Source organism: Mesoplodon mirus (genome assembly GCF_964341445.2).
Source record: "Mesoplodon mirus genome assembly, chromosome: 14".
NCBI lineage: Eukaryota > Metazoa > Chordata > Mammalia > Artiodactyla > Ziphiidae > Mesoplodon > Mesoplodon mirus.
In genome coordinates, this window is record NC_138990.1 from 82,889,521 (window position 1) to 82,916,377 (window position 26,857).

The 26,857-nt window shown below is 40.6% G+C and overlaps 1 protein-coding gene across 6 annotated transcripts in view; it reads left to right on the top strand.

The window, feature by feature from the left end:
- The window catches only part of ANTXR1 (ANTXR cell adhesion molecule 1), a 296,666-nt gene that overhangs the window by 12,763 nt on the left and 257,046 nt on the right, over positions 1 to 26,857 (top strand). For all 6 annotated transcript variants that reach the window (XR_014295968.1, XM_082643354.1, XM_082643355.1 and 3 more), the window contains exons 2-3: positions 13,221 to 13,292; positions 17,874 to 17,945. Coding sequence is in view for 5 of the 6 variants with exons in the window: in XM_082643354.1 (XP_082499480.1) it covers positions 13,221 to 13,292; positions 17,874 to 17,945 (144 nt within the window). In the remaining variant the exon portion in view is untranslated. The remainder of the gene's footprint in view (positions 1 to 13,220; positions 13,293 to 17,873; positions 17,946 to 26,857) is intronic.

The following is a 26,857-nucleotide window of genomic DNA, read 5'->3' on the forward strand; positions in this document are numbered from 1 at the left end:
AATAAGCAATATAAGGTAAAAGGAAATGCAAGATACCATTGGACAGCCATAATCTAACCGTAAATAAATGGATGGCCCAGTACATTCCTGGACTGTGCTTGTCCCAATATAATTATTATTTTTAAGATTTATTTCTTATTTATTTATTTTATTTTTGGCTACATCGGGTCTTAGTTGCAGCACACGGGATCTTCGTTGAGGCATGCGGGATCTTTCATTGTGGCGCGTAAGCTTCTCTCTAGTTGTGTCACGCAGGCTCCAGGGCGCATGGTCTCTGTCGTTTTCGGCACGCGGACTCTCTAGTTGTGGCCCATGAGCTCTGTAGTTGTGGCTCACAGGCTTAGTTGCTCCGTGGCATGTGGGATCTTAGTTCCCTGACCAGGGATCGAACCCAGTCCCCTGCATTGGAAGGTGTATTCTTTACCACTGGCCCACAAGGGAAGTCCCCCAATGTAATTATTAGTGGCTTCCTAGTTTACTCTTGAAAGTGTTTCAGTTTGGATTTTAAATTATATGGTCATCCTGATTATTGACCGTCATAAAAGACACTATCAAAGGAACAAGAGGAGAGGGTTGAAGGCCAGATGGGTGAATCCCCTTGTACACCTTATCCCATTAAAATGGGCAACCAGTTGGGGACTCCTGATTCCATCAGGTACCCCGATTTTAAGCTGCCCTGGCATCCCCACTCCCAAATTCCCATAACAATTTGTGGAACTTCTCCAATACTTCTCCCTAACTAAACATTTAACGCTATGAATTGGAATTGTGTCTTTCCTGACCCGTCCACGGGGAGGCAGTGTTGCTCATGTGTTAAGAGCACAGGTTTAAACACCAGGAAACAGACGTAGGAGAGTAGTGTTTGGACTAAGAGCATAGACTCTAGGGTTAGAATTTGAATCCCAACCCTACCACTTACTAGCTGTGTGTCCTTAAGCAAGTCACTTAATCTCTTTGTGACCTTAGTTTCCTCACCTGTGACAAGGGAGCTAATGGTATTATCACATAGGGTTGTTGTTCTCAGAGCTGAGTCCTATGCACACATAAGTGCTCATTAAGTGCTAGCTATTATTATTGAATGGCAATGAATGTAAAGTGCTCAGCACAATGCCTGCTGCTTAGTAAGTACTCAATACATGTCGTGGTGTAATTACTAATCTTTATAGATCCTAAAGGACCTACCAGGCATTAAAAAACATTTTGCTGAATCAATACATATTCTCTGTTGTATTTATGCATACTACAAATACACCCAGCAAGAAAGAACTGAGAAAGGTCCTATGCTTTAGCAGAAATAAAGGCACTGGTGACTTTTGGAAGTGCTGTTTCAGGGCACCATAAATGCAGAAATTAAGATTTAATGAGCTGCAGGGCTTACTCTGAGATGAGAAAGGAAAGAAAGTTTGTTGATGACTTCTGAGAAAGAAGCTGGACATGGACAGTTAGCTTCTCACTGCCTCTACCACCATCATCTAAAACTGCCCCATCCCCCAAAAGAGAAAGTCTCAAGGAGGCATCTGGGGTAAGCCTGCATCAGGTCCAACCACTGAGGACAGCAACACTGACATGCAATACACTTGTAAGAAATTACACTAGAAACAAAGCAGATGGGTTGAGTTTGAAGGAGGTCAGCCGGGGTCTACTTTCAACTCTGTTGCCAAGTTTAAAAAAACATGTAGAAGAAGATTATGGAGGAACCCCGAGAACAATCCCAAATCTGGAAGTGAGTTTGAAGTAAAGAATGGGACATAAGGAGGATGAGAGGCATCTCCGTAGAGCCCTGCTGCCCTTGTGCATCGGCATCACGCAGAGGCAGCTGTGCTGGACAGTCAAAGGTGAAACCAAGCCACTAAAGAGAGAGTGCGTGAACACCAGGCATCTTCGTGACAGTGATCCTGTCCAGCATTGCTGAATCCTCCTTGTACATCTGGGCTTCCAGAGAAATGGCAGAGTTCTGTCTTTGATTATGTGGATGCAGCAGGGATCAGGAATGAGCACAGTGTGAACTTGGAGTAGACACCAGGCCAAAAAACCCGACATATGGCAAGCTGGAATTGGTGTAACCATGTCCAAAACAAACCCACAAACCTTGCAAGGATTAGGTTCCTTTGTGAGAAGTGATGAGGAGTTATTCCATTCCCTGCTCTCCCCTAATTGATGAAACAATAACATAAGCTTACTTTAGCCTTTAAGATCAACTCCCTTCCCCCAGATTAAGTTCTTAGAGAAGTTTATAAGTGTGAAGACAATGCCATATATACATATATATATGTAGTACTGGGGAAGCAAATAGGAGACCCAGTTACACCTTCCCATATTGAAAGATGAAAATAGGGCCTACAAGATTTTACCAACTGAAAATAAGTGGTGAAACGAAAATTCCTGAGGTGGAAGAACATGTTTATGGAAAGAATTTTCAACAGCAAAAGAGGTCAGTTTTAGTACCATATGTGTTATGATTTCAGTGAATTTAAATAATAAATTTGTGAAACGGGATAAAATATGAAAAGAGAAGAAAAGGGATCTAGAACAGTTAAAGAAATATAAAGTATATGGGAAATTGTAAAGTTATAAAGTCACCTCAGAAGCAGTAAAGAGCAGGACTGACAATGAAGAAAATAAAGGAAGAAGGCATGTTTGAGAAATCCTCATACTTCGAATAGGAAATGAGTTATACAAAAGTGATGAGAGGGCTTCCCTGGTGGTGCAGCGGTTGAGAGTCCGCCTGTCGATGCAGGGGACATGGGTTCGTGCCCCGGTCCGGGATGATCCCACATGCCGTGGAGTGGCTAGGCCCGTGAGCCATGGCTGCTGAGCCTGCGCGTCCGGAGCCTGTGCTCCACAACGGGAGAGGCCACAACAGTGAGAGGCCCGCATACTGCAAAAAAAAAAAAAAGTGACGAGAGAGAAGATGATAAATAATGAATGACAAAAATAGATATCCAATATATCAGATAATTTGGGTTGCTAAAAAATAGTCCAGAAGAAACATTCAAAGATTTGATAGAAGAGAAGTTTCCTGATTAAAAAACAAAAACCTGAAAATGCAGATTGAATAAGCTTATCAAGTAATAATCAAAATTAATTAAAAGAGATGAATACTTAAACATTTCCTGGTAAAAATTTTTAATTTCAAACACAAAAGAATAATTTTATGAATGGGAAAAGATACAGGTTACCTACAAAGGTTCTGCAACATTAAATGGTGGAGAACTTTGATGGATAAAGTTATGATCTAAAATGTTACACCTGTCAATATGTCACTTACATGTGAAGAAAATAGAAAGACGTTTTCAAATACATATGCATTCTTCTAAAACGGGGAGTAGGGATAATTTTCTTCAAGAAATTACCCAATGAGTGAATCAAGGCTTAAAAAAAACTTTAAAATATAATAGTGATTATATAAAAGAAGTCGCAATGACCATCAAAGCCATTTAAACAAATATATGTCTTATTAGTATTTTCAGTAAATTTTGAGATATTACATCAACAAATAAGAGCAGTCTGTCATGAGAAAGGAACAGGTGAAAATAAGAAACGTTTGGAGAGAAAATATGCTGTTTCTGAATATTCAAGTTCATTGGAAACAATGACCACCACACTGAATATTGCAAAAGTAAATTCAGCTCATCAGAAGACAGTTTAAGAAACTTTTTCCAGAACTCAAGCAGAAAGAATACAGAGATTAAAATTATGAGACAAGGGCTTCCCTGGTGGCGCAGTGGTTGAGAGTCCACCTGCCGATGCAGGAGACACGGGTTTGTGCCCCAGTCCGGGAAAATCCCACATGCCACGGAGCGGCTGGGCCTGTGAGCCATGGGCACTGAGCCTGCACGTCCGGAGCCTGTGCTCCGCAACGGGAGAGGCCACAACAGTGAGAGGCCCGCGTACCGCAAAAAAAATAAATAAATAAATTATAAAATAAAATTTAAAACACTTAAAGAATGGATTCTCAAAAGAGAAAGTAAAAGTAAATTTTTTATGCAGGATAGAAAAAGATTTCTCATATTACATTCATATATATCCCCCCAAAACTGTCATTTATCGAACTCCCAAACTCCTCCTCTTCCTCCCAAGCCTACCTACTGGGTAGTGGGAGGGCTGGAAATCCTTAAATTTTGAACCAAAGTGATGATAAGGGTCCAATGTGATGATTTTTAAAAATTCCGTTAGATGAAATGTTGTCTTTGCAATTTTTCCCCTCCTCCCAACCTCCCCAGTAGAATCTAGACACTCAAGAGGGACTGATTTGCCCTTGGAGGTAGGTCCTTTAGTTTTGGACCAAGTTGGTTTCATGGCAAGTCCTATCACATCTTCAAGGAAAAGAAAATTTCAATAAAGTTTAACTCTCCAGAAAATAGAAAAGATGAAGTTTCCCAATTTATTTTAGGAAGCTTGCATATATCTGATATCAATATCTACCAAAGATAACACATATAAAACTTCGGACCAAATTTGAATAAAAACTTTAAATCTGAAATCAAATATCATTAAAACAAAACTAAAAGTACAGTAAAAGAGTAAAAACTTATTCTAGGAATGCAAGAGTGCTTTTATATTTAGGAAATGTATTAAAATAACACATTTATTTTGAATGCTGAAGATGAAAACCAAATTATTTTCTCAGTAGAATCTGAAAAGACATCTTTCTGAATACTTGTGTTCAAAGGATATAGAGGATATGAATAATAATTAATGGGATTGACTTAATAAATATATTTTGAACCCTATATCCCACAGAGAATAAACTTTCCTTTCAAATACCCATGAAATATTTATTAGGTAGCAAAGAATGCCTCCATATATATCCCAAGGCATAACTTTTCCAGTCCACATTCTCAGCAATAAATAACAGGAAATGAATAGTGAAAGTACACTAAAGCTTCAGCTACCAGGAAAAAAAATATAGATTTTTATATTATCTTGTCAGGAGGAAGACTGAAAGAAAGTGACTGTCTAGGACAGAGGTTAGCAAACTATGACCTGCAGCCTGTTTTTCTAAATAAAATTGTGTTGTCATTTAGTTCATGTTCCGTCAGTGGCTGCTTCTGTGCTACAATAGCAGAGTTGAGTAGTGGCCACAGAGACCATATGGCCCACAGAGCCTAAAATATTTACCATCTGGCCCTGTACAGAAAAAGTATGCTGACCCCTGGTCTAAGAAAACATTTGCACCCCAATAGAAAATGGGCAAAGGATACGATGCCAGGGTCAGCTCCATGGTCATGGGACCTGTGTGGTCGCCCAGGGACCCGCACTTAAAAAGGTCCTGCCCTTAGTTTAATGCTCTGCTGTTGCCATCTTGAAATTCTTAATAATTTTTGAAAAAGAGGCCCTGTGTTTTCATTTTGCACCGGATCCTACACATTATGTAGCTGGTCCTAACTGATCCACCATGTTTTAAAACAAAGAAAGACAAATAAATTGTAAATATGAAAAAAATCTGTGGCCTATTATTAAATACATTCAAATAAAAGCTATAATGAAAACTCATCTTCATTTATAAAACTTACAGATATTTGAGAAAGAGCTAATCCTGAGTGTGGGTAAGAAAACAAGCACTTCATACCTTGCTCCTGGGAGTTTAATAATCATGACTCTGAGGAGTGAGTTACAGTGGCCACCGTTCTCAGGGTAGAAAAAAACTTACGGTCACTATACTTGAGTGTAGAGAAAATAACTTGAAGCTGCTTTGCTTATCTTCAAAAGACCCTCCTGCTGGGTGCAGGTGTAGTGAGGAGAGGAGGCACCTTTCTTCCAAATGGGAAATCCTAGCCCAGTGCAAGAATTTAAACACTCAGTAAATTTCAATCTTTTCCGTCTTGCCCTGCCCCCACTTCTCTCGCTCCTATGGCTCTGTGTTTGAGGGGGGCTTATTGTGTCCTTGTGGCCTGCACGTGAAGGGGGCCTCTGAGCCTTCTGGCAGCCACAGTACCATCCCTTGTCTTGTCATGGTCACCTGGTGTTCATGTACCGATCGCATTGGTGGCTTTGACTGGTGGCCCTCCTTTATCACATCTTGGTGTGCGTTTCAATTATGGGAAGTACCTTTTGGACAGCTAACCAGTTTTCTGTTCTCGTACCAACAGCAATAACAACAGCTTTGTGTTGAATTTGCACCAAAATTACCAATACTTGATGTGAGAAAATGTCCTTAGGCTTTTCCTGGTGCGTGAGTGCGCGCGCGCACGCACATTAGAAAAGGCACATTGGTGGAGGTGAAAGGAGTACGTGTTTTGCTCTAATATCTTTTTGCTCCTTCACAAGAAAAACACAGTTTACATCTTAACACAGTGTATGTGCATTACTTACACATAGCTGACTAAACGTTTCATGTAGCATGACTTTCTGCTATGGTATGCAATATATCTGATATTTCTATTCTATTTCATTTTTATTAACTGTTGGCAACATCCCACCAAACTGATTTCCCAAATCACTAATAGGTTGCATTCCACAGCTTGAAAGTCATTGTTGTCGTAGCCATCAGTGAGATGTTAGGAAATTCCTCACGCATCAGTACGGTGGGGCTGGGGTCTCCAGATGCAGACAGGAGCAGGGTGGGTAGCCGGTCTACTCAAAGTACAGTGCTCAGTGGCTTGGTTTGGGTCTGCACTGGTATCTGATGAAATTGTTGTGGAGGCAAGGGTGGAGGTCAAGCTTTTTGATCAGGAGGGAGGCTTGGCCATGACCCCAATCAATCATAGGAGGACAAGGGCTGAAGGTCTGGGCTGGGTTTCGGGCTCCAGCCAGTTAGGGTGCGGGGGAGGCTAGGAGGAAGGAGAGGAGGGCCAAGGAAGAAGCGGGGGAGTGGGATGGAGGTGAGGAGGGGGAATACAGATGAACACGGGGCCAGAACTAATTGCTGGTCCTGCTTAGTTGCGCCCGAGGCTGCCATACTTTCCCAGGATCAGCTGGGGACGTGGGTGGGTCACTAAGGACATGAATGACTTCAGCCGGGTGGGGCCAAGGAAAAGCAGGACCTGACAGTTTTATGATTTCCATCCTTACTACGACTCTGCTTTTCCAGAATTACAAGACTCCTGGGTGATGGCTCCAACTGCAAGCTCTTTTCTCCCGTTTCGTTTTACCCTAACCCATGTGCAAAGGGTGAGGAGGGACAATCTTAACTCAATTTGGCCCACTTGATTCTTTCTGACTGGTTGTATCTGTGGTTAATGGAAAGAGCATGTGTTTTCTAAGGAGCTTAACCACAGGGAGGTTTGGAAACTCACATAAACACAAAAGAATGTGTTTCAGAAACAAATCAAAATGAGACTCAGCGTTCTTATTTTGCTCTTACTCTTTGCATATCAAACCCTTGGAAATAACTGAGCAATAATCTGAGGGCCATGCGAGGTTTCACACAAAACCCCTCACTGGGAACACACAGTGAATGCACTGTCACAAAAATGTATTGACTTCTTATCATGTTCCAGACACTGGAGAGGGCGTAGAAAAACAAAAATAGCTAAGGAACTCTGGAGCTGCTCCAGCTGTTACCTTCTCATGGGACTGGTGGCTTTGCCTCCTGATGGTCTGGGGAGCCCTTCTCAGAGCCAAGTCAGGAGGTGGTGTGAAGAGGGGTTGACTCTGAGTTTGAGTGGACCCGGGTGTATTGAGTGAATCTTTAAACACAGAACTCTGTAGGGCTGTAATGAAGCAGAATTCCTGGGAGGCTACTTGAATACCAAATTTTGCTGAGATTTATACTTGTGGAACCAAGGCATGAAATCCCAAGAAGAGCCTGAATCCTCCACACCATCTTGATACCCAGTTGTTGACCCATGGAAATCTTCAGGGGCTAGAATTGCATTTGAGTTAGGATTTAATTGAGTCAAATATCTGGGACATTTCACATCCACTGACTTCTAAAACATAGATATTTCAACTCTTTGACTATAGTTAGTCAGCAGTTGTGTGTTAAAAGCAATTTTAAAAACAAAACAAGACAAAACAAACCACAGCAGAGCTCAATGGAATCTTTCCCAGTAATACTTATATTTGGGCTAGGAAGGAGTTTTTATTTCTACCGTGGGGCTTTGGGAACAATGGCTGGGTGAGCCATCACTAAAAAGAACATTGGGGCTCCATAGCTGGGATTTTAAGATCAGTAATTCTTAAACAGGTTGGCATGATAAATGAGATATTTTACACATTATAAGGTGGAGAGAAGCTGCCACTTGCCCACCCAACACCCTACTTCTCCTGGCTATGACAAGGAGTCCACTTAGGTCCTCAGGGTTGAAAAGAAGCCAAGGTCTGAACATGGACACACCATCCTGGGTTGATTATTCTGGGACTAGCTACTAGATCAGATTCCAAACCAGAAAATCAGTTTACAAGGCAAAGTGTGGGTAAGACACGCACATTTTAACAGAAAGTCCAAACAAAATTAAAGACCCAGCATATCTATCCCCATGAGAGAAGGGCAGGAGTCTGGTTCAAGTCTTAGTGGGTAGTTTCCAGATCCCCCATGGATGAAGTAGTTAAGTAGTTAGGAGTCCATCTGTGGTCAATGGGTGGTGGTGAGGCAGGGGATAGGACCATGGCACCAGTCAGGCAAGCCCCTTGCTCCTGGGGACATCCAACATGCTCACCTCCTTGATAAAACCAGAAGCAGCCGCCACGGGACTCTTTCCTTCTCTAAGAGGTGATTTGATCTTGGGGTAGGACAGAATGCACATGTGTGGGTTAAAAAGCTCAGTCATGAGGACTAGAAGGATTCCAAGGTGCAGGTCGACATAACCCCATATTCCTCTGCCACTTTCATAGCTGAGGCCCCTTGGGGTCCCATGGTAACCCAAGAGAAGACGAAACCGGTTTTGTTCCCAGAATCTTAGAAGGTTATGTTTACCCTCAGTGCTTGAGGGAATAGGCTATGTACATCTCAAGTGTGTCACAAAGAGGGTATATTTTGGTCCAAGCTTATATAATTGTGTAAAGAATGGTCATGTGTAAATATGAAACAACAAACCTCAACAGTAACAGGACAATTATTAGTAGAGCTAGGATGGGAGAAGCAAACCTGTCAGTACCTCCTTCCCTCTCATTTTATCTTAAGGGCCTCATTTTATTTTCTTCCTGAGAAAATAGAGCACCTGTCAATTGGCAAGAAAGTGTTCCAGATAGCTTTAGACTTTTCTTAACACTCCAGGATATTTCTTGGGTCTTTCCTTATATCTAGCATCAAGAAATCAGATGAATACCAATATTGTCTAAATTTTACATGTCAGTCAGACAGAAGAATAGTGAAAATGAAATGTTTTAAGCCAAAAGAAAATGTAAATTAACATTGGGTGACCCTTTTTAATAAGTAAAGGAACGCAAATGATTTGTGGCCAATCCTTGAAAGCAAAGAAATAAACTCAAAAAGGATTTACTCGTAACCCCTGCTCCTTTAGCAGACAGCCAAATACAGACCCCCAGTTCTAGTTCAAGTTCCTGATTCACCTATACTTTGCCTCCCCTCCCAGTTTAATTCCCTCACTACAGGACTTCTCTACTGATGAGAAAATCAAACATGGAATAGAGGAGCTGTGGGGATTCCTCCCTAATCATAGGTGTCATACCCTACCCCTCAGGAACCAAAATTTCAGATAGTACTTGTTTGGGTGATATGGACCAAAACACAGCATTGTATTTCAGAAGTGGGCACAGACAATCAGTGTTCAAGGAAATCTCTTGATTCCAGTGGAAAGGAGTTGTAGAATTATAACTGGACTAGCAGTCACATAGCGCCTCTTCTGAAGCACATATACAGCATTGGGCCAGATCTGCCAGACTCTCACTAGGATCCCCAGGACCAGAGCATCTACCCCATAGCTGAAGAAGAGGAGCCAGGACCAGTCTTTGAGATTTGAAATATACAATGGAAGCTTGTCCAGGAGGATGGCTGGAATTCTAATAAAACGCTTTCCAAAGCTTTACAAGTGCAGGGCTGGGATATGCTGTTCTGCTGAGCTTTGGGGAGACCCCCAGCTTGCATTAAGCTCAGACATCTACTGTTGATGATTAGGTAGGCCCGTTCACCAAGGGGCTGTGCTCTAGAATCCTTGACCCATCTGGGAAGGCTCCTCAGGTTCACATAGGATCACAGGAATTGGCTGGAGCTGTCTGAGCCTCAGGCCCAGGGTGTTCATCCAAATGAGACCGGAAGAGGTGCTGTCCAGCTGGCAAAAGATCAGGAGGCATCCATGAGCAATAGAGACTTCTCCCCATGATCTTCTTCCTTCCATCCAACAAACAGGTAGATGCTGGAGAGGCAAATATCCTTAAGACCCTCACAAGGGGAGCTGGAAAAAAAAAGTGATTGCAACCCAGTATCAGAGGATGGTGACTGAGAGATGTACATGGTGCCCTGAGAGCCTGGGGCAGGAGCAATGAGCCCCATCTGTGTTGGTCAAAGGCAACAGGCAGAGACCAAGTTGTGTCTTACAGAATGAATAGGAGTTTGCCAGTGTGGACACTGCATGTCCCAAGCAGATGCAATGTATAAAGGCTGAGAAACTGGAACAGAAAAGTTTATTGGAAAAGGTTTATTTTCTATAAAAGAGCCCCTGCCCCCTTCTCTCCCTGATCCCTTTCCCCATCTCCCCAACTTCTCACCCCTCTACCCTGTGGGCTTTATGCTGCTGCTCCCTGAAACTGCTTGCTCTTCCCCAAACAATTGTTTAAAAAAGCATTTCTATATTTATCAGAACAGTTGAATGTTTTTTCAAATGCTGACTTACCATCCTTCAGGGGATTGCCTGTTCTGATCCTTTGTCTATTTTTCTATTGTTTGCCTTGTTAATATTTACTTGTACCAACTATTTACATATCCTGGACAGTAATCTTTTGCCTTTTTTATTTGTTGCAGACATCTTCTCTCACTCCTTTTCTTTTTTTTTTTTTTTTAATTGTTGTTTTATTTGGCTGTGTCGGGTCTTAGTTGCGGCATGCAGGATCTTTCACTGTGGCTGTGTGGACTTCTCTCTAGTGGCAGTGCACTAGAGAGGCTCAGTTGCCCCACGGCATGTGGGATGTTAGTTCCCCCATGAGGGATCGAACCCGCGTCCCCTGTACTGGAAGGCGGATTCTTAACCACTGGGCCACCAGGGAAGTCCCTCTCACTCTCTTCTTGTCTTTGTTTATGGTATCTTTTGTCATCCAGAATTTAGACCCTTCAGATAGTCAAAATTATTCTTTTCTTAAAAAACAATTCCTACTTTTTGTATCTGGTTAAAGAAACCCTTCACTAACATGATGACAAAAGTCTTCTATAATTCACTCAATGGATTGAAAGTTGTGTTTTTCCCATTAGGTTTTTTTGAGGGGGCACAGGCTCTGGACACGCAGGCTCAGTGGCCACGGCTCATGGGCCCAGCCGCTCTGCGGCATGTGGGATCTTCCCGGACTGGGGCACGAACCCGTGTCCCCTGCATCGGCAGGCGGACTCTCAACCACTGCGCCACCAGGGAAGCCCCTCCCATTAGGTTTTAATACATCCAGGGTGACATTTGGTATGAGATAGTGATCTGATTGGTTGTTTCCAACTATAACTCCCTTGTCACAGCATCACTTATGGAAGGGTTCATTCTCCCTCCCCAGTTTGAATCACCGCTTTCACTGTATAGAGAGACCTCACATACATCGAGGTGTGGGCTCTCCATTTTACTCCATTCCTTCTACTGTTCTATATCATACACATAGGGCCACTATATGTGATAGGGCAAACTTTCCAACTTTGTTCTTTTTCATTATTGCCTTGATTACTTTTAGAACTGTAATCTTCATTTCATTTTTGGAGTCAGTTTTTGAGTTTAACAAAACTTCCTTTCAGAATTTTTCCTAGAATTGAAGTTATAGATTAACTCGAGGAACATGAGATATCCTTATGATACGCAACCTTTCAGCACATGACCATAACATATTGTATCACTTCTGCTCAGGTCAGACAGACATATCATTTCTGGATATGGGGCAGAAGAAACTAAATTTTCCTTATAGAGATGGAATACGCTCAACCAGAATGAGAATTCCTAAAGATATTGCATCATGAAAAGGAAGGCCTAAAATCTGCTTTGCCCAAAGTCATCTTAAATATCTAGAAAATAGTCTGAAACCAAGACAAAATAATAATAACTCTCTAGAAGTTAAAATTAAGATACATGAGTGCATAAAAAATAAAAGTAATCTGAAAACAGTGGAAAATGTTTGCAGTACAAAATGTCAGAATCAAAGGAGCAAACTCTAACCTCAAGAATTATTAGAATGACAGGCAGAAATGCAAGGCTCAGCTGAAACAGATCCCTAAGTGAAAGGAAAGAACATCAAAGCTACAGAAGAGTGGGTTAGAATAGAAAACCTTACTGTGAAGTTAATGCAACAGATTGAAGTACGAGCACTATGAACAATACTTAGAAGCTGAACTGAAGCAGTAGTAAGTCGTATCAGTGAAACAGAAGTCAACCTTGGGAAATAAAGAAGCCCCCTTCCAAATCTAAAGTGCTATGATCCCATCTGTCTTCGAGGAAGTTTCCCTCTTCTTTCAGTAAAGTTTCTCTCTTTTGATTAGAGAAAGGCTGTATCGTTTTTCTTCTTTTATTTATTAGTATGACTAGTTATATTAGATATCCTTAAATGTTGAACTATCAATACATTCCTGAAATAAATACCAATTAATTAATTAGTATTCTTTTGGATTCCTGCTGGATTCAGTTTGCTAATATTTTATTTACAGATTTTTGAATGTGTACTTACCAATGAATTTGGACTCTTCCTTTTTGAGGAGGGGGATTTGTTTATCTTTGTCTGTTTGGGCACCTAGTTTGTGCTCATTTCATTTAAGTGAATTGGAATCATTTTTCTTCTCTAATCAGAGCAATCAGTTAAAGAGCACAAAAATAACTGTTTCTTAAAGATTTGAAACTAAACTGTGAATCTGATTGGGCCCAGGGTTTTTTGTTTTGTTTTCTTTTCTTTTGTTTTTAGCGTATGAGTGTGTGGAATGGAGTGGGAAGGAGTAGGAGGTGGAGTGAAGGGAGTTCTTTACCAAAATTTCTCAGAATTCTAACATTAAGTCTAAGCATCCTTTTAAATAATTTCCAAAGTTATGGAAATTTCAGATAATGAGCCCAGTTAGAGGATAGGTCAAAAGTACAGTAATAGACTATATGACACAAGGTAAAGACAAATGAACAATTGATTAAGTCACATCTGTTTTATTTTCCTAGATCAGGAAGTGTGCTGCACCACTGGAATGAAATCTATTACTTCGTGGAACAGTTGGCTCATAAATTCATCAGGTGAGAAATATAATGAGTAGTTCTCTGTCATGAGTAAAACCAGCCTGTTTGCTATTCTACTAATTATTAACCACTTTGGGGATGCTTTTTGACAAAGGTAGACTCTCAGATCTTATAAGAGAGACTTGACTTTGTTTTCATCTTTGCCACATATTAGAATAACTTCTGGCTTCGTGTTTTCAAGAGGACCCTGATTTGGTTATAAGACCAACATTTTAACTTTCTCCCTCTCTTGTCAAATAATATCCTTCTAGAAGGATCGTTAACATTTTCTTTCACGGTGCATCATGCTGGGGCAATTGGCTCATTCTGGCTGGACCCATATGTAGAGGCTGTAAGGTGTAAGGTAACCAACTCATCCCAGTTTGCCCAGGACTTTCTCGGTTTTAACACTGAAAGTTTCACATCTTGGGAACTCTCCTCAGTCCTGGGCAAACCGCCATGGTTGGCCAGCCTGGCTATATGCCTTATCAGGTAGAATCCTCTGAGCATTCTTGACACCACTTTCCAAGGAAGGACAATGCAGTTTTGAACACTGTCACTATACACATTGCAGAGGCCTTGGAGGTCCTACTTTCTAATAAGTATAGACACCCACTAGTAAAAGAAAGGAGGTCATTTCACCCTCCTTGTGTGCAACCTCCAAAGGACAACACAGCTGTGATAGCATTAATGGATATGCTTGAAGCCAGTTGTCAAGGTCTTTGGTGAAATTGTTTTGGTCATTGTAAATTTGAAAGCAGCTCCAACCCTGCTTGATGGCCTCTGTAGAGTCTTCCAGCTGATGTGAGTAACCATATACTTCCTCTTTGAATATGTTTTTTTTTTTTTTGTGGTTTGCGGGCCTCTCACTGTCGCGGCCTCTCCTGTTGCGGAGCACAGGCTCTGGATGCGCAGGCTCAGCGGCCATGGCTCATGGGCCCAGCCACTCAGCAGCACGTGGGATCCTCCCAGACCGGGGCACGAACCCGCGTCCCCTGCATCGGCAGGCGGACCCTCAACCACTGCGCCACCAGGGAAGCCCTGTTTTTTTTTTTTTTAATCTCAGAAGACAAGTTGTCCTCTGAGACCAGGGTCATGACAAATGTGTTCCCTGCAAATTCACTTACTGGTCTCAACATGTACCCACCACTTGATTGGAGGGAGAGGGTTAAGAGGTGTCCTCTCTGTTATGCCAAAAATTGGAAACTACAGCAGGAAGCATCTACACCCAGATGAAGGGAGAAAACAGAGGCTGGGAGGAGACAGGTGGGAAAAGTAGAGGAAAAGAAGAGAAGCAAATACATGGATGGTATTAAAAACAAAGTTAAGAGAATTGTACAAGCTTAGAATTGAAAGGAACAACTTCCCAAGCTATCCTCCAAGGTGTTCACTAACCCCCAGCTTGAATAGCTCTGGTGAGAAACTGCTGCCTTTTGAGGCAAACAACCCAATAGTTGGATAATTCCATTTTCCATAAGAGTCTTTTTTGTCATTGACTCATAATGTCCTTTCCTACACTCTCATCCATCTGGAGTGATATAAAACAAATCTGCCTTCAGACACTTGAGAGTATCTGCTATGTCTCTCTTTCCTCTAATGGTTTTCTGTTAGCAGAGGAGTCTCCTGGAAAAAGCTTTGAAGTTAAGCAGATGTGGATTTTCATCCAAGCTCCGTTGGGCAACCATAGCAATTTACTTACCTTGGTTGAACCCTAGTTTGCATGTGAAAATTATACGAGAAAATGTGTGCAAAGCAACTAGCCCAGCACCTGGCTAAGTGTGCAAAGCAACTAGCCCAGCACCTGGCTAAGAGTGAGCATGCAACACTTCTCTTCCCCAGTTCCTTCAGAAACTCCAGACACTTTGCTATTTTAGATTCAAAGACGTTAGAGGTAGGAGTTGAGGGAACTAAGAGAGCCCTTAATCCAGTCCTCTTCATTTTATAGACCAAGAAACTGAGGACCAGAGTAGTTGACATGGCTTAATCTAGACCACGAGGCACTTTCCTTTAATTGTCTCCTCTGGCCCTCTTTGGCCATGGACCCTCCTCAAAGTGTGGCACTAAGACACTACTGCCACGCAAACTCCAAGAGGAGGGTCTGTCTTTTGTTGCCTGCTTCAGCCCCAGGGCCTATAGTAGTGCCTGGCACACGATACCTGCTCAATCAGTAATATAACTTTTCACCTTTTTCTTGAAGCCCCCAACCTGAATCTCACACCCATCCCTCTCAGCAAAGAACTTCACCTCCTATTTCACCAAGACCCCAGAGAACAGCAAGCAAGGAATTACCTCCTATTCCAATCCTCCTCTTAAAAGATGGATGCATGCCCTTCCCATCGTCTCTGAGATTCAAGTATCCCTCCTATTTAAAGCCTGTCCTTCCATTTTAGTCCATTTTATCCCATTGTCTCCAATATCCCCCAGGTCTTTGTTTCTCTCTTATATTTTTCTCTACCTTTCCTCTGACTCCATTTCCACTATCAATAGACATAACCTCATCTGAAAAAAAACAATGAATTTCCTGATCATGTCTTCCTATAGATGCTACCTTAATTCTTTACCAGTTTCTCACTCAAATATCTTTAAAGACTCACCATCTCCATATCCTTACTTCTTATTCATTCCTTAACCCACTCCCATCTGGCCTTCATCCCCACCCTCGACCTGCTTGCTCTCACCAAATTCCCTAAGTGATGCCCTAGAGGACAAATCCATTGAGAGCCATGCAGTGCTTGTTCTGCTGGGTAGAGGAGTTTCACTGGATTCAGATTTATCTCTCCTTAAAATTCTCTCCTCCACTGGCTTCTGGCTCTCCTTTCATCCCCCGCCCGGAGCCAGGCCTTTAAATGTTGGTTTTGGTTCTGGTTTGGCTCCCTTCCCTTCTCCCTGCTGATACTCTGAACAATTTTACTCACATCAGTATGCTGAGAACTCCCAAATTATGTCTCCAGCCCAGATTCATATACCAATTACCCCTTGGAGACCTACATTTCCTGCATTTCAAATTCATTCTTTCCAAAGCTTAACTCTATATAAGGGAGGCAGTATAACATAGTGGTTAAGAGCCTAAGTTCTAGAATCAGAATGCTTAGTTTTAAGCCCTAGGTCTAACACTCTCCCACTGTGTGACTTTGGGAAAATAATTTTATCTTTCAGGGTCTCAATTTCCTTTCGTGGAAAATAGGAATAATAATAGTAATGATCTCATAAAGTTGTTACAAGTTTAATGAAATAATACATGCAAATCACTTACAGTAGTGCTTGGCACATAGTAATACCTGATAAGGTTGGCCATTATTATATTATCATGATAATTATGATTTTATTATCATTTCTGATGTGGTGTCCTCTTGGCCCAGCACTAGTGAGGTAGTAAAAGGCAGCATGGTGCCATGGACAGGGAGCCCAGGTCTTTTTCAAAAGGCCAATTTCAATTCACCAGGTGTTGCTTGGGCTCCTACCAAGTATTACACACCATGCTAAAGGGTTTCCGAAGATGCATCAGACATATGGTAATGGATGTAGACTTTATCTTGGATGAATTAGGAGCCATTGGAGGTTTGATAGCAGATGAGTGACTAGATCTGATTTATATTTTAGGAAAATAATCCTGGAAGCAGTGTGAGGAATGAATTGGAATGATGAGAGGCAAGGTCACCAGCTAGGAAACAATGACTATTGTCAGGAAAAGGGGGAAGGTTTGGGGAAACATTTTAGGAAGTGGGAAATATAAGATTTGGAGCCAGGTCAGGTATCGGAGGTTACTGCATCATGAAGAAATAGGTTGATGCTATGAAGGGTGAACCATCTGGCTACTTAGAGAGAGCCCCAAAGGATGGCATTCCAGTGGTGAATCCACTGTAGTCTGACAGTCTATCTTGCAGACCGAAAAACATGTTTGTCCTCAGCTGAGAGTTGATCTATCTCTCAGAGTGTGGATTTCACATTGGCAAAGCTCCCAAGTACCGCCATATAAAGACCATGCCGATGTATTCATTAATCATGAGAAGTTTAACTACCAAGTAGAATAGATAGTCTTGTGGCCCATCAGCACATGCTTTCCTTATAGGGTAACCTCCTTGGGAAGCCAAATAGAAGTTAAAAGTTGATGGTGATCCTACTTTTAGAGTAAAATGAACTGTATAATCTTAATGGCTAATGGCATCAAGCTGCTATGGCCTGAGACACCCTGGTCCGTAGAGGCTACACCAGACTACAGTGGATGCACTATCAAACGTTGTCTGTTAGGATCCTGATTTGTATGGACAGCATGCAAACCAGTCTTCTAGGGGCACACTTCAGACAGAGGAGAGGAAAGTGATGAGTCTTAGCTTTCTTACTTGTGACCCACACTCACTGAGTGGTGGTCAAATCAGAAGCAGCCTCCAGGAGGACAAAGTGGATCTTCTCTTTGGTCCACAGCTTCAAGTCAGCTGCTGGCTGACTACTTGCAACACCAGCTGTGAAGGTGCCCTTTGGGTTGAAGGTTGGCAGCTCTGGCAGCCGTAATATAAAGAGAAGAAGAGGGGGGAAGCCTGGAAGCGAATGGCATTCCACAGTCTCTCTTTCTGCCCTAATAGAATTGCTTTTCCTTTCCAGTCCACAGCTAAGAATGTCCTTTATTGTCTTCTCTACTCAAGGAACAACCCTAATGAAGCTAACAGAAGACAGGTAAGGATGCCCCCCACCCCATCATTACAAAACCCATCTTTTCTTGAATAGTTCTGATATTTGTGCCCCACTGCCAGCTTTGACCTGGCAGTGATTTTAATTGAATAGTTCTCTCTTTTGTCTTATGCCTTGAACTTTACGCATTGACCCATCTGTTAATTTACTCTGGGATGACTTTGATAGAATTTCCTTATGTCAGTGAAATTTTATAAATGACTAAATCACGCTAAGGTAGATCTTACCTTTGATTGGTGACTCAGTCTACTAACTTGGAGCAAAATGTTAGCAAACCAAATTCTTGAGGGAATATATTTTCTTTTATTTAAATTAGATTTATTTTGTGGATTAAGTGTTCAGAGATATAATAAGTGTGCTATGAGAGAAGAACTTGAAATACTATCATCCATAATGACTAAGGCAGCGAATAGAAAGGGAGGGTTTATGGCACTACAAAATTAAAAGAAATTTGAATCAGGTATGGGAAAATGTTGTTGACAGAAAAGGATTAGTTAGACCTAGCTTAACAAAAACATTAGTTGGGGTTTTACCACTTGTAGAGGAAAATTAGCAGCAACAGAGACACGTCATTTATTCACAGCTAGGATGGTATATTGGAGATGACACTTTTCCTGAGTTAATGATGCTTTGTCCACTTTTTAAAAAGTGGTATGGTCCCCATGAGAGAGGCCCCAGGGCGGGGCACACGTGCGACTATTGGCCAACTTGTGTGGACATGGTGGGGAAAGGAAGGGAAGAATGGCAAGTACAGGGAGGGCAGGAAGACTTTATTCTGTGCGGTTCTTCTAGAAATGAGAATAGGACTAACAGGATGGAGTAAGGTTTTCTGGAATTGGCACTCACACAGCACGTCTGAGCTAGTCCCCATTTTTTCCATGTCTTTGTTCCCCATCTGTAACAAAAAGAGCACTCTGTACCGTACGGAAGTTTTCAAACCCTGTTACTCCTTCAGCAGTATCTATTATATGCATGCATGCCATTTGACATGCACTCAAACCCCATTTTAAAAACAAGGGTTTCTTATTCCTTATTAACGGAAGGAGAAACTGAGGCCTTGTCGTGTTCCTAAGGATACCAAGCAGCATCCACTCTAGATGCAGGCTGCACATTCTATCCACTCCACCTGCTGTTAAACAGAGACTCATGAAGCCCAAGAAGCCTGTGTGACTTCCCTTCAGTATTGGCCAAGGATGTTTTTTTAAGATCCTCTATACACCCATTTATCTGCTACTGAAAATTGAAACAGAACATCAAAATTTTTTTTTTACAATTCAACACGCTGTTCTAACAATGCTCTGGCCAAGCCACCCAACGTTTTCTTTACATTCCTTCCACACAAGTTAATTTGTTTCAAATTCTTGATATTGGGTTTCTTCTTACAGTGGACTTCAGACTCATAAAACAGGCAATACCTGAGACCTATTAGTGCTTCTTTGTGTCAAATCAAAGTGGAACTAAAGTATATTCAAGTCATTCAAATGCAAGCTACATAGATTCCTTATAAGTTACCTGCATTAAGGTAGAAAAGAGATGCAAGAAAAAAGACATCAAGAACTTATAATACAGGTTATCAAAATATTGGTACACAATCTTTTCCAAGCTGCTTCATAATGATCCTAAAATTAAGAGCAAGAAAAATTTGTACAAGAATAAGGTTTATGGCCCATCCAACCGTGTGTCATAATTCCTGTAATATTTATTGGCATAATTTTCTCATAATTATCCTCATAAGGATCTCTATGAAACAAGCAATAACGACAGCTATATCTAAGTCTTTTCACTCTTGATCGAGTCTCAACGTCCTTCTACCGTGGTTCTCTTTGAGAGTCAGACAGAGGAAGTCTGGCTATTTTTAATATCTTGAATCATCCTTTCCATCCTTTCTCTCTGAGCAGTTAACAATGTCCTCACCCCTCTCCTATAGGGTCAAGGATTTTAAGAAGCTCTGACAGTGTCTCTAGCCTATGGACTACATGCAGGACTCCTAATCTCTCTCAGTCTTTATATATGATAATATCTGAGTCATACATTTGCAGAGATGTCTTTTCTTCAGAGAAAACTCCTCTGTCACCCATTCTTCACATCCTCCTACAACCCAAGGCTGCCTAGTGCTGCTTCATGCTGATTCCACTCGCTCTGCACCTAAGAGTTTGGCAAGAGACCAAGTTCACACATCCCCTGTGGATATTTTGTGTGCTACTGCTCACAGCCTCTGGGAAGTTGGAGAGGTGGAGGGAAGTCACAGATTTATAAACACTAGTAGAACATCGAGTCTTTCAGACCCATTTTGGTTATGCTAGTTCAAATTAGTCATCTGAATCCTACTTTGAATCTAGTTTTTTATACCTTAACTTCACTACTCCTAGTATCCCATGCCAAGGAGAAGACTGGGATTGGAATCTCTACTTTGCTGGAAGCAGCATTTAATAATTAAGGGATGAATATGCATCAAACAACAGCCAGAAATACCTTGCTAAAGGCTGAATGATTTGGGAGGAGCAGATGCAAACTATGATATATAGAATGGATAAGCAACAAGGTCCTACTGTATAGCACAGGGAACTATGTTCAATATCCTGTGATAAACCATAATGGAAAAGAATATGTAAAGAATGTGTGTATATATATATATATATATATATATATGTATAAGGCTGAATGAGTTTCATGTGGTGACTGCTTGACCTAATCTGTGGGTCAGCTGGCAAAGCATGACCATGGTTCACTGACCCATCCCCAACCTTGTCAGCCTGTGGAAAGACACAGGCAAGCCAGCTCTCTCTAAAATAGTTTCTCATGAAATTGGTGTAAAGAATTAGACTTTCAGAACTTCCAACCTGCTACTGTTTATGAAATATATGACTTTCAGTGGTTTAGTTGGTCACAGGAAGTTTTATATTTTTTTCTATGTCTCATTAGATCTTCATAATATCCCTATAAGACAGTAAAAGATGCATTATTTTACCTATGTAGTAACTGAGGAGACACAGAATTTTTAAAATCTCATTCAAAAACAAGACATGAATTAGCAGAGACTCTCATTTCAACAAGAGCAAAAGATTTGGGGTATATCAAAGGTACATTTGCATTCAGTTCTCGGGATCAGATCCACACAGGGGAAAACATGGGAAGGTTGAAGAAACAGAATGGAAAATAATTATGTTGTGTTGAGATGCAGTAGAGGAATTACAATTAGACTAATGATACCTCTGCCACTTGTGTCTTTTATCTGCTAAGCACTTTACATAGCATTTATTTATTCCCATATAACCATTATTACTTCAATTTCTAATGTGGTCTTTGTGGTCATTTGATTTATTGTTTCATATGTAAAGTGTCATTTTTCACTAACTGCTGTCAAGATTTTTTTTCTCTATCTTTAGTTCTCAGCAGTTTGATTATGATGTGCCTGGCACACTTTTGTTTGTTTCTTTGTTTTTTTCTGTTTTTTTTTCAGTTTATCCTCTTTTGGCTTTGCTGAGCTTCTTGAATCTAGAACTTTATGTCTTTCACCAAATTGTGTGGATCTGTGGCCATTACTTTTCAAATAATTTTTTCTGCACTGATCATTTTCCCCTCTCCTTCTGAGACCCCAGTGACACACATGTTAGACCTTTTGATGTTATTCCACATGTCCCTGAAGTTCTGTTCAATTTTTTTTTTTTGCAATTTTCTTTCTGTTCTTTATACCAGATCGTTTCTATTGTTCTGTCTTCATGTTAACTGACTCATTTCCTCTGTCATCTCCATTCTGCTGTTTAGCTCATCTACTGAATTTCTTATTACAGATATTGTGTTTTTCAGTCCTAAAATATCTACTTGGTTCTTTTAAAAATTTTTTTTGCTCTGCTGAGAACTTCTATCTTTCCATTTAATTCAAGTGTGTTACCTTTACCTCATAGATTATAGTTATTATAACTCCTATTATATAATAACTTCAGTTATTATAACTGATAATTCCAATAGCTCAGGATTTGCATCTTAATTGTCTGCTCTCCTGAGAATGGGTCACATTTTCTAGGTGATCTGTATGTCAAGCAATTTCATTTATTTATTTATTTTTTGCGGTATGCGGGCCTCTCACTGCTGCGGCCTCTCCCGCTGCGAAGCGCAGGCTCAGTGGCCATGGCTCACGGGTCCAGCCACTCCGCGGCATGTGGGATCTTCCCAGACCGGGGCACGAACCCGTGTCCCCTGCATCGTCAGGCGGACTCTCAACCACTGTGCCACCAGGGAAGCCCCAAGCAATTTTAGATTATATTCTAAAAGTTTTTAATATCATGTTGTTGAGACTCTGAGTCGTATTCAAATTCTATAGAGAATGTTGATTTGTTTGTTTGCTTTAGTAGACAATCACCCTGGCTAGGTTCAGATCACAGGTTCTATCTTGTCTTCTGTGGTTTTGATTTTGGTTCAGTTTTCAAAGTCTTTGCTAAGCTGCTTTGGGTGTCTCCTGTGTGTATGCAGTTCAGAGATGATCCTGGGAGTTATACAGCTGCATACACAGAAGTAGAGGGATCCCCTTTACCAGCTCTCTCCTCTCCAGGATCCCCCACACACTGATTTTCTCAATGAGGCCCCTGCCCTCCAAGTCTTCTAGCAAGAAAAGTGGGGTTTCTCTTGGAGTTTTGGTCACCACATTGCTGCATGCAGTTCTGTACTGAGGCCACCCCTGGGGCAAAGCCAGGAGTCATAAGAGAGAAATAGAAATGGGATTTCCTCCACATTCTTTGAACCACAGGGGCCGCTTTTCCCAAGGGCCAGAAATATGGTGGCTTTCTTAGCTTTTAGGCGACATCCCAGGCTACTGCCATGTGACTGAGGCCCACCCTCAGATTAAAGCCACGAGGGAAATGAAGAAAAAAATTTGGAATTCATCCTCGTATGGGTTATTTCTCCAGGTTTTAACTCTCCAATCCACCTGCATTTTTTGCTTTTCAGAGTTTTATTGTGTTTGCTTTTTTCATTTTGTCCATACTTTTTTTTTTTTCTTTTTGCGGTATGCGGGCCTCTCACTGTTGTGGCCTCTCCCGTTGCGGAGCACAGGCTCCGGATGCGCAGGCCCAGCGGCCATGGCTCACGGGCCTAGCCGCTCCGCGGCATATGGGATCCTCCCAGACCGGGGCACGAACCCGTATCCCCTGCATCGGCAGGCGGACTCTCAACCACTGCGCCACCAGGGAGGCCCTGTCCATACTTTTTATTATAATCCACAGAAGAGGTAGCCTATAGCAAGCCTGCTATTACTTCAGTTCTACAGATAAGGACACTGAGATTCAGAGAGCTTAGATAACTTGCTAAGATCAAAGAATAAAAATGGCAGAACTGGTATTCTGATTATGGATTCTGGATTCAGTCCAACTCATGGGCTTTGTGTCATATTATGTTGCTCTTTCAAGATTTCTTAGCTTCATCAATTTGCAAAATGATTGAAAAATTGTAACAAGTTTTTTAGGCTTCCTCATTAGCATAATAAAGGATTAATATTAATTTAAGTACTAATAGAATAAATTATTTTAGTGTTAGCTACTGCACATGATTCCCTAAAAACTCCTTGGATAGTCTTTTTCCTGATCTTAATAGAAATACTTCTAATGTTTCATCATTTGGAAATGAGATCATGTCAAGGAAGTCCAACTCTTCCTTTAAAAGAAAACAGGAATAGATATTCAGTTTAATCAAATGCATTTTTGGTATCTATTGAAGTCATATTTTTCCTTTGACCTACTAATACAGAGAAATGCATTACAAAAGATATTTTAATATTGGGCCATATGCATATTTGGTTACACTTGGTTGTGATATATTATTATTTTTATATAGAACTGAATTGTTTTCTGTATTTTATTCAGAAATTTAACATCAGTATTCATAATTGTGATTGGGCTGCTATTGTCCTTTTTATGACTACCTTTACTTACAGTATTTTTTATAATTTTTTTCTTACATTTAGTTTATTACTTCTAGAATTAATCCGATGTACGGTATGAAGCCAAGATCCATCTTTTTTCTCCAAGTGTTTAGGCAGTTTTTCCAACACCATTTACTGGATAATCCTTTACTACCAATTTGAAAAGTTAAACATTTTCATAGACTTGTGTCCATTGCTGGGTTTTCTATTCTGATGCACTGCATTTCTGTCTGTTCTTATGCTTCTACCACATTATTTTAATTAGTTTTAACATCTGGAAGACAAGTCTTTTCTCACTTCTAATCCTGCATGAAAATCTGCTAGTCTTTAGTGGGTCTTTTTCCCTACCACATGCATTTTAAATAATTTTTTTAATGTTCCAGAATATTCCTGGGGTTTTCACTTGAACTGTATGAAAAGTACAGAATAACCTTAACAAAATGGCATTACATTGTTACTATATTGATTTTCTTATTTAAGGATATATCACTTCTCTTTTACATCCCCCAATGAGGTTTTGATATTTTCTTCAGCTCAGTCTCATACAGTGTTCACTAAGTTTATTCCTAGACATTTTAAAGTTTTGCTTCCATTGTGAATGAATTTTTTTCTGTTGTATTTTCTAAACTATTGTTCACTATAAAGCAATTAACCTATAATTTGGGATCCATGGGCTTTTATTGAACTCCATAAAATTATTTTTAAAAATTTGCAAACCAGGGAGATTGTAATTTGCAACAGAACAGGCCTACGCCCCTCGAACAGTTAAGAAATACTGGCTTGGGGGAAATTATTGCTTTGTAGATTTATTTATTTATTTATTTATTTATTTTTTTATAACAAATTTAATCAGTTATACATATACATATGTTTCCATATCCCCTCCCTTTTGCATCTCCCTCCCACCCTCCCTATCCCACCCCTCCAGGCGGTCACAAAGCACCGAGCTGATCTCCCTGTGCTATGCGGCTGCTTCCCACTAGCTATCTACCTTACGTTTCGTAGTGTATATATGTCCATGCCACTCTCTCACTTTGTCACAGCTTACTCTTCCCCCTCCCCATATCCTCAAGTCCATTCTCTAGTAGGTCTGTGTCTTTATTCCTGTCTTACCCCTAGGTTCTTCATGACATTTTTTTTCCTTAAATTCCATATATATGTGTCAGCATACAGTATTTGTCTTTCTCTTTCTGACTTACTTCACTCTGTATGACAGACTCTAGGTCTATCCACCTCATTACAAATAGCTCAATTTCATTTCTTTTTATGGCTGAGTAATATTCCATTGTATATATGTGCCACATCTTCTTTATCCATTCATCCGATGATGGACACTTAGGTTGTTTCCATCTCCGGGCTATTGTAAATAGGGCTGCTATGAACATTTTGGTACATGTCTCTTTTTGAATTATGGTTTTCTCAGGGTATATGCCCAGTAGTGGGATTGCTGGGTCATATGGTAGTTCTATTTGTAGTTTTTTAAGGAACCTCCATACCGTTCTCCATAGCGGCTGTACCAATTCACATTCCCACCAGCAGTGCAAGAGTGTTCCCTTTTTTCCACACCCTCTCCAGCATTTATTGTTTCTAGATTTTTTGATGATGGCCATTCTGACTGGTGTGAGATGATATCTCATTGTAGTTTTGATTTGCATTTCTCTAATGAGTAAAGATGTTGAGCATCCTTTCATGTGTTTGTTGGCAGTCTGTATATCTTCTGTGGAGAAATGTCTATTTAGGTCTTCTGCCCATTTTTGGATTGGGTTGTTTGTTTTTTTGTTATTGAGCTGCATGAGCTGCTTATAAATTTTGGAGATTAATCCTTTGTCAGTTGCTTCATTTGCAAATATTTTCTCCCATTCTGAGGGTTGTCTTTTGGTCTTGTTTATGGTTTCCTTTGCTGTGCAAAAGCTTTTAAGTTTCATTAGGTCCCATGTGTTTATTTTTGTCTTTATTTCCATTTCTCTAGGAGGTGGGTCAAAAAGGATCTTGCTGTGATTTATGTCATAGAGGGTTCTGCCTATGTTTTCCTCTAAGAGTTTGATAGTGTCTGGCCTTACATTTAGGTCTTTAATCCATTTTGAGCTTATTTTTGTGTACGGTGTTAGGGAGTGATCTAGTCTCATACTTTTACATGTCCCTATCCAGTTTTCCCAGCACCACTTATTGAAGAGACTGTCCTTTCTCCACTGTACATTCCTGCCTCCTTTATCAAAGATAAGGTGACCATATGTCCGTGCGTTTAACTCTGGGCTTTCTATCCTGTTCCATTGATCTATATTTCTGTTTTTGTGCCAGTACCACACTGTCTTGATTACTGTAGCTTTGTAGTATAGTCTGAAGTCAGGGAGCCTGATTCCTCCAGCTCCATTTTTCGTTCTCAAGATTGCTTTGGCTATTCGGGGTCTTTTGTGTTTCCATACAAATTGTGAAATTTTTTGTTCTAGTTCTGTGAAAAATGCCAGTGGTAGTTTGATAGGGATTGCATTGAATCTGTAGATTGCTTTGGGTAGTAGAGTCATTTTCACAATGTTGATTCTTCCAATCCAAGAACATGGTACATCTCTCCATCTATTTGTATCATCTTTAATTTCTTTCATCAGTGTCTTATAATTTTCTGCATACAGGTCTTTTGTCTCCTTAGGTAGGTTTATTCCTAGATATTTTATTCTTTTTGTTGCAATGGTAAATGGGAGTGTTTCCTTGATTTCACTTTCAGATTTTTCATCATTAGTATATAGGAATGCCAGAGATTTCTGTGCATTAATTTTGTATCCTGCAACTTTACCAAATTCATTGATTAGCTCTAGTAGTTTTCTGGTAGCATCTTTAGGATTCTCTATGTACAGTATCATGTCATCTGCAAACAGTGACAGCTTTACTTCTTCTTTTCCAATTTGGATTCCTTTTATTTCCTTTTCTTCTCTGATTGCTGTGGCTAAAACTTCCAAAACTATGTTGAATAAGAGTGGTGAGAGTGGGC